Genomic DNA, 7,890 nt, shown 5'->3' with positions numbered 1-7,890 from the left:
CTGTTGATTTTGGCAAATTTTATACCATTATATAACCCTGAACTTTGCCTTCATTCTGTAAGTTAGCGCATTTTAAGTCGATTTAGCCAAAAATAGTGCCACTGTAATGCACTGTTTGCACTAGAGTTGGAGGTCACAGAGCATGAGAGTTTTAGTTGTACATAGATGGTGACTTAGATGACGATCAGACCACGTTTTATGAATAATTAATACAGAAAACCAGATAATTTCAAAAGGTTCACAAACTTTTTCTTACAACTGCAGCAAGCTGTGATACATCAGGATAGGATGCTTTCTATGGTGATCTACAGAAATTGGTGAGGGTCTAGCGGAGCCAGATTTTTTTAGCCTCCTTTAGCTGTTGTGCTTTCTTGGCCATGGTTGGACCACAACAGGCTATGATTAATGTTTACATATAGCTCTCAATCTCTCATCACTACTGATGCAAACAGATACACACGCACTGAACCCCTTCTTTAAGTCTATGACCAGTTCTTTTGTTTTGCTGACATTAATGGAGAGGTTATTGTCATTTCACCATGTCACTAAGTTCTCAATGTCCTTCTGTATTATGACTCATCATTATTTGAGATACAACCCACTAGTGTTATCTGCAGACTTGTAGATGGGAGTTAGAGCAAAATCTGGGCTCCTGGTTGGACACGTATAGGGACTAAAATAGGGTGCAGCCTTGTGGAGGACCATTGTAGAGGATAACTGTGGCAGAGATGTTACTTTCTAATCTTAATCAGAGGTCAGGAAGTCAAGGATACAGTTGCAAACGAGGTGTTGAGTTCTGGACCTGGAGTCAAAAGCAGTTCCTTATTTTTCATATGGTCAAGGGCAAGGAAAATGGCATCCATCACAGACTAATTTCAGGAGTATGCAAATAGCATTGTAGAAGAGCTGCCTGGGAAACCGCAGTTAATGTGTGCTGAGACTATACAGGTAAGATACATTAATATGGTTTCTCTATCAGTGTGCTGCAATAAAACTACAAAAAGAGTCCTTAATTGTCCTATGATATCTAAGGCCTCAACAATCTCTTTTTATGTAACTCTTAACAATCTAGGATAGATGCCATCAGGCTCTGAGCACTCATCCATGTTCTTCAAAAGCCCCAATATCCCTTCCTTTGCCATGTCACATGCCCTCGAAAACCTTTCCTAATCTCACTATCCTCCACAACCTCCTCCTCAGTGAATACCAGGGTAATCCTCTTGCACCTTGCCCATTTCTTCTGTCTCTAAGCATACATTTCTTGTCCTTGAGTGGTCTTTTCCTCTCCCTAGATACCCTTGTTTTTAATGTATAAAACATCTTGACTCACTAAGGGCACTTTTGGTCCCTTTTAGCCCTCCTGATTCCACTTAAGTTCTCTCCTGCTGCTTTTATGTTCTTCAAAAGCCCTGCCCAATTTCAGTTTCCTAAACCTTATATACAGCCTTTTGCTTTTTGACTAATTTGTAATATCTCTCATCATCCATGGTTCCCAACACTTGTCATTGTATTTATTCCTTATAGGAACATACTGACCAGCTGTTCTTTAAATGACTCAATCTATGTGAAGCCATTCTACAATGCAAAATTGAATCAGCAGGGTATTTGTCAAGAAACAAGAGTTGAAAAAAAAAGTATTACTAAGTCACACAAATTTTGTAGGAGCAAATTCTCAGCTTCTTTGGTAGTAATTTTCTAAATTGCATAAGGACAAATTTTCATAATGTCTTTCCCAACTACCATTAACACAGGGCTAAGCAGTATAGTTTTTAAGTATTCTGATAACCACCAAAATTGATGTTGGTGCTGTTTCTGATTAACTAAACTTTTAACTACAGCCAAACCTGAAGAGGGTGCATTTCTGGATAATGTTTTATTTAGCAAAATTTTATAAATCAAAAATAGCTGGAACAAATGTAATATGGACATTTTAAAACCATGTATTTACAGCAGAGTTGTGCAGCATTTCTAAGATTGAAAATTAGTTGAATAAATCAAAGCCATATCCCAAAGAGTGAATGGGTGATACCAAATCATGAATATTCATAAATCAAAAAACACGTTACATAGAGCATTTACACAGCTAAGTAACCATTTTTTGGCACAAAAGAAAAATAGTCTACTATTGCCCTGGCTTTGAACTGTTTATTTCTAATTACTAATTAGAAGAAATATCAAAATATTTATTTCAAATCCTCCAGCATTTTTGTAAATTTTTCCCTTTTGAAATACAAACGAACCACCAAACTGTCAAAAGTTTTCAAATAGGTGATCATATTGAATTGAAATTAGTGCCCATTTGGATAATTGCAATGGAATATTTAGTCAAAATGTAGAGCAGAAAGCTAGGCCTGCAATTGAACCACTGCACATACATCAATATTTTCACTGTATTTCCTTATGGTTATAAGATTACAATGACATACCATACAGAGGTACCATTTTGTGCAAAATTTACCAAAGAGTAAAAGGATTCCATATTTTGAATTATAGTACACTAATCATTTGGAACAAAGCAGTTTAAACAGATTTGAATATAATAGCTTATACAAAGTACCTAATCTGTAAAAGTCAACTTTATTGGATATGCATAAGGAAATAAGTATCAGCAAAAGAATTTCTTTAATAAACTTCGAAAAAACACTCCTACAGTCCTGAACAGCTTTGCAATGGTCATCGACCACAGCCAAAAGTTTTATTCCATTCTTCATATAGCTCCAGGTCTTTTGCAGAGACACTGGGCCGAACATTTACAAAAGCATTTTTAAAATCTATGAATTTAATAGGACGAACTTGTTCTCGTGTGATAGTAGAGATGTCTGCCACATGGATGCTACGAATTGGCCCCAAGGCTGCCTCACGACAAAGTTGAGCCATGTCAGCACCTGAAAATCCCTTAGATTGTTCAATGATTAGCTCCAATTCCTCTTGGCTCAGGGAGCAGTTTTCACAAGACATCAGGTTCACTACTATATGCCTCCTTGCTGAACTTTCTGGCAGAGGGATATATAGTCTTTTGACCAAACGTCTACGAGCTGCCTCATCTATTTCTTGAGGGCGGTTTGTGGCTCCGACCACAAGAATTCGATCATCTGCTGAAGTAGCAGCACCATCCAACTGCACTAAAAACTCAGTTTTTATTCTACGAGAAGAATCATGCTCCCCATCAACACGTTGCGATAAAAGAGAGTCAATCTCATCAATGAAGATAACTGCAGGCTGGTGGCAGCGTGCTACAGCAAACATCGCACGGACCATTTTTTCACCCTCTCCAACCCACTTCGAAGTCAGTGATGAAGCACTAATACTAAAGAAAGTAGCTCCTGACTGACATGCAATGCACTTACCAATTAGAGTTTTACCTGTTCCAGGGGGGCCAAATAAAAGGATTCCCTTGGGTGGACCACGGAGCCCTGTAAAGATATCTGGTCTAAGCATTGGCCAAACAACTATCTCCTTAATTGTTGCTTTAGCAAAATCCAACCCAGCTATATCATCCCAGTTCACTGGGGGGCCATGGTCCATGATCTCACTCATAATTAATTGAATCATCTTTGGCTCAAGGTTTTTCAGACGCTCATCCACTGGTTGGGAAGGTTCCAAAGAACTGTTTCCATGAGGCAAAGACATTCCACCATTTTCATCACTGTTATCCTGCTTTGCAACTGGAGAAACAAATTTGCCAAACAAACCACGAGACCTGACCGTGCCCAGTGATTTCTTTAAGCTATTGTTTGTTGTTGCTGTTGTTAAAGGCAGCCGTTGAGGTGGATTGACACATTTTTTCAATTGTTCAACATGCAGTTGCTCTTTAGCAGTTTTAAAAGTAACCATGCATCTCTCATCAGTGGCACAGGCATCACTTCTCATGCTCTTGGTCGTGCTGTCAAAACTTTTTTGATTAATATTGGTCCAACTTTGATTTTGAAAATGTCCATATGACATGTAATTATATGAATCATTGCATCCACTGCTAGATAAAGAGGACGACTTCCTTTTTGATGTAGTGCTAGATGGTACAGGGGGCGATTTGTTATCAAGAGTCAAACACTGTTCAGAAACAGTGCCTTTCTGACTTGCCAAAGGTCCAGAACAATTTGTCACTTTGCTTAGTTTCAGCATGGGACTATTGTGGATACTTTCAGAAGAGGCTAATGTGGAAGTGCTTGAGGAACCTAAAGCATTCATCTCATCATTCCCCAGATTAGCAATCAATGGATTTTGCACCTTTTTCATTCCTGCAAAGGCAGTAATTGTGGATGAAGTATTTGAAAAATTATTTCCAATTATATTTTGTGAAGGCACTTCAGCAGGTGAAATAAACATTTTAGATACCGAAGACTCTGTATCAGTGGAAGATATAGTTTCCATTTTATGATGGTCTGAATTTGACTTGTGATTAATTTTCCCAACCACAGTTGAAACATCAGCTGCTGATATTAGCAGATCCCTCGTTTTATTGCAGGACTTAAACATCTCTTGAACACATTTTAATTTGCAAACATTGTCTGTTGTCAAAGACGACTGCCACCGGCTACCTTCACTTCTCTGACACTTTGATAAACTCAGAGCACTGTCAGCATAATTATTCAACCCAATTTCTGTATTGTCTGAGTCAATAATGGCCGCATACTTTTCAGTACATCTCCTAAATATGCTAGCAGTACACTGTTCCGAGATGTCAGCATTTGCCCATGCATATTGCAACTGCATTAGATGCCCACGATAAGCATCTGCCTTCTGTCCAGTGGTGCAATCAGTGGATATTATATTGAAATAATGCTTCTGCCATTCACTGAGGTGCAGTGCATCATGAGACTGCATGTTACCAAACCTGCACAAAGGAAAACAAAAATTAGCATTTCTAAATTACAAAAATCTTAACTTTTATTTACATCATTCTGTCAAGATTTTTACCCTGCATAAAAATAACTGCCTAAACCAACAGAGCTGCCTTTCAAACTTGCTTTAGAGATCACTTTGACCAGTTGACAACTTTAAATCGTAAGTGGATATATACCCAAGCTGAAGGAGGCACTGCTATTAAACAAAAGGCCTTATAACCTTTATTAACTGAAATAGGTTACATGAAAAATACTATAAAGTCCTGCCATCCTTTCACCATTGAGAACCACTATTGCATCCTCACGTTATTGCCCACTCTCTTTTTCCCTCTCAACCCCTTCCTGATTTAACTTCCAGACTCTATCAATCTTCCCCCAAGCTATGACTGTTTCTTGCTACCCCTTATCCCCCTACCCGTCTTCCCTTGCCAATCCCTCCCTATTCTCATCCTCCACTCCTACTCTTCCCTGTTCCTCCCATCTTTATTCCTCACTCCTATTTTGCACCATTTCCTCTATTACATCTCTCCTGACCCTTCCTCAATTCCTTCCATATTCACCATACCTCCCTATTCTCTATTTTCACCCCCTCCTTTCCCTAGCACCTCTCCCTTTTCCTCATTCCCCTCCCTCCTTCCATGCCCCGCTCTTCTCATCCTCTCCCTCCATGCCCAGTGCCCTTTGATGTTTTCTCTTCTCGTCGTCCCCCTCCCTCCTTCACGCCCCCTCCTCATTTCCTCGCCCTTTGACGGTCCCCTCCACATTCTCCTCCTCCTGCCCTCCACGCCCGCTCTCCTCATTCATTCATTTATTTACCCTCCCACTTACCACCTTCACCCTTGGCTCCGCAGCCGCCCGCCCTCCGCAACGCGCGCCGCTAACAAGGGTCACTCTCCGGCTCGAGGGGCAAGATGGTCGTGTCCGAGTGCAGCGGAACGATCGCGCGCCACCCGGCGGCGGGCGGTCAGGCTGCAAGTGCCGGCGACATGGCCGGTCCAGCTCCCCAGAGACCAGGAAACGTTACAAGTGACGTTACTATATGTACAAAAAGAACATCAAAAGGAAAGAGAAATATGAAAATACAGGCAATGATATATAACTGCTGAAGAAGAAATTGTTAAAAGGTAGGTATGATATTGATAAATTAAAAGCAGGAGATTCACCGTTCAAAATACTTATACTAATATTTTCACTGAACTGCACTATATGCGAATAATGAACATTTCGTGAATTCCTTGAATTCCACTACTTGCCTCACTCGCAGTCAAACTTTGTCCAGGGCCACAGATCGTTCATGAAGTAGTTAATATAATGGGTATAACTGCCTCCTAAAACACAGTGCCCAAATAACTCTCTCCCTCCCTAACGCATCGCAGTGTTTCAAGCTCAGATTCCAGGTCATCTACATTGAATCTGAGTTCCCCGAGCAACCAACACTTAATGCAGCTGTGGTCTCCAGGAACCACATAATAAGTCACTGGACTGGATGATGTACACTTCAGGGTTTTGAAATGGGCCGCTAAAGAGATTGTGGGGGGTACTAGTAATGACCTTTCAAGAATCACTAGAATCCAGAATAGTTCATGAAGAATGGAAAATTGCAAATGTCCATCCACTCCTTCAAGAAGGGAGAGAGGCAGAAGAAAGGAAACCATAGGTCAGTGGCTGGGAAGATGTTGGAGTCGATTACTAAGGATGAGGTCTCAGGGTACTTGGAGTCACATTGTAAAATAGACCATAGTCAGCATGGTTTACTCAAGGGAAAATCTTACCTGACAAATCTGTTGGAATTCTTTGAAGAAATAACAAGCAGGATAGACAAAAGAAAATAGATTGATGTGTGTTTGGATTTTCAGAAGGCTTTTGACAAGGTGCCACATATGACAGCTGTTTAACAAGCTAGAAGTCCATGGTATTACAGGAATGGATAAAACAGTGGCTGATTGCTAGGAGGCAAAGAGTAGGAATAAGGGGCACCATTTCTGTTTGGCTGCCAATGACTAGTGATGACACATCTGTCAGTGATTTGGATGATTGAATTGACAGCTTTGTTTCAAAGGTTGCAGATGGTAAGAAGATAAGTAGAGGGGCAGGTAGTTCTGAAGAAGTAGAGAGGCTACAGAAGGACCTAGACAGATAAGAAAATAGGCAAATAAATGGCAGACGGAATCCCGTGTTGGGAAGTGAATGGTCATGCACTTTGGTAGAAGAAATGAAAAGGTTAACTATTTTCTAAATGGAGAGAAAATGCAAAAAACAGATGCAAAAGGACTTGGGAGTCCTTGTGCAGGATTCCCTAAAGGTTAATTTGCAGGTTGAGTATGTGGTGAGGAAGGCAAATACAATGTTAGCATTCATTTCAAGAAGACTATACTATAAAAGCAAAGGTGTAATGTTAATACTTTATAAAACACTGGTGAGTCCTCACTTGGAGTATTGTGAGCAGTTTTGGCCTCTTAATCTTAGAAAGGAAGTTCTTATTTCTTCAAAAATGCTGAAACTAGAGAGGGTTCAAAGGAGGCTCACAAAAATTATTACACAATTGAATGTTTTTTTGTAAGAAGAACGTTTGTTGGCTCTGGGCCTGTATTCAATGGAATTCAGAGGAATGAGGGGTGACCTCAGTGAGACCTATTAAGTGGTGTAAGGCCTTGATAGAGTGGATATGCAGAGGATGTTTCCTATAATAGGAGAGTCTAAGACCACAGCTTCAGAATGGGGGAGGGTGGATCCTTTTAGAGCAGAGATGAGGAGGAATTTCCTTAGACAGAGAGTGGTGAACCTATGGAATTCTTTGCCACACATAGCTCTGGAGGATAAGTCTTTACAAATATTTAAGGCAGTGGTTGATAGATTCTTGATTGGTCAAGGCATGAATGATTCAAGGAGAAGGCTAGAGATTGTAGCTGAGATGAAAAGTGGATCAGCCATGACAAAATGGTGGAGCAGACTCGATGGGCCAAATGGCCTAATTCTGCTCCTATATTTTATGGTCTTAAAATAGCCTCCAGGACGTTGGCCTCCACCTCTTCTCACTGAAGCCTGC

At 40.4% G+C, this 7,890-nt stretch overlaps 1 protein-coding gene across 1 annotated transcript; it reads right to left on the bottom strand.

Moving 5' to 3' along the window:
- Window positions 1-1,865: 1,865 nt before the first annotated feature.
- Window positions 1,866-5,721, bottom strand: fignl1 (fidgetin-like 1). The gene is made up of 2 exons (XM_059972459.1): window positions 5,673-5,721; window positions 1,866-4,834 (listed from the first exon to the last, which is right to left on the bottom strand). The coding sequence occupies exon 2, from the start codon at window positions 4,822-4,824 to the stop codon at window positions 2,674-2,676; it is 2,151 nt and encodes a 716-aa protein (XP_059828442.1). The 5' UTR covers window positions 4,825-4,834; window positions 5,673-5,721; the 3' UTR covers window positions 1,866-2,673.
- Between the last annotated feature and the right edge of the window lie 2,169 nt (window positions 5,722-7,890).

The sequence above is a fragment of the Hypanus sabinus genome, chromosome 6 (assembly GCF_030144855.1).
Source record: "Hypanus sabinus isolate sHypSab1 chromosome 6, sHypSab1.hap1, whole genome shotgun sequence".
NCBI classification, from domain to species: Eukaryota; Metazoa; Chordata; class Chondrichthyes; order Myliobatiformes; family Dasyatidae; genus Hypanus; species Hypanus sabinus.
This window is presented reverse-complemented; position numbering and strand designations above follow the sequence as displayed.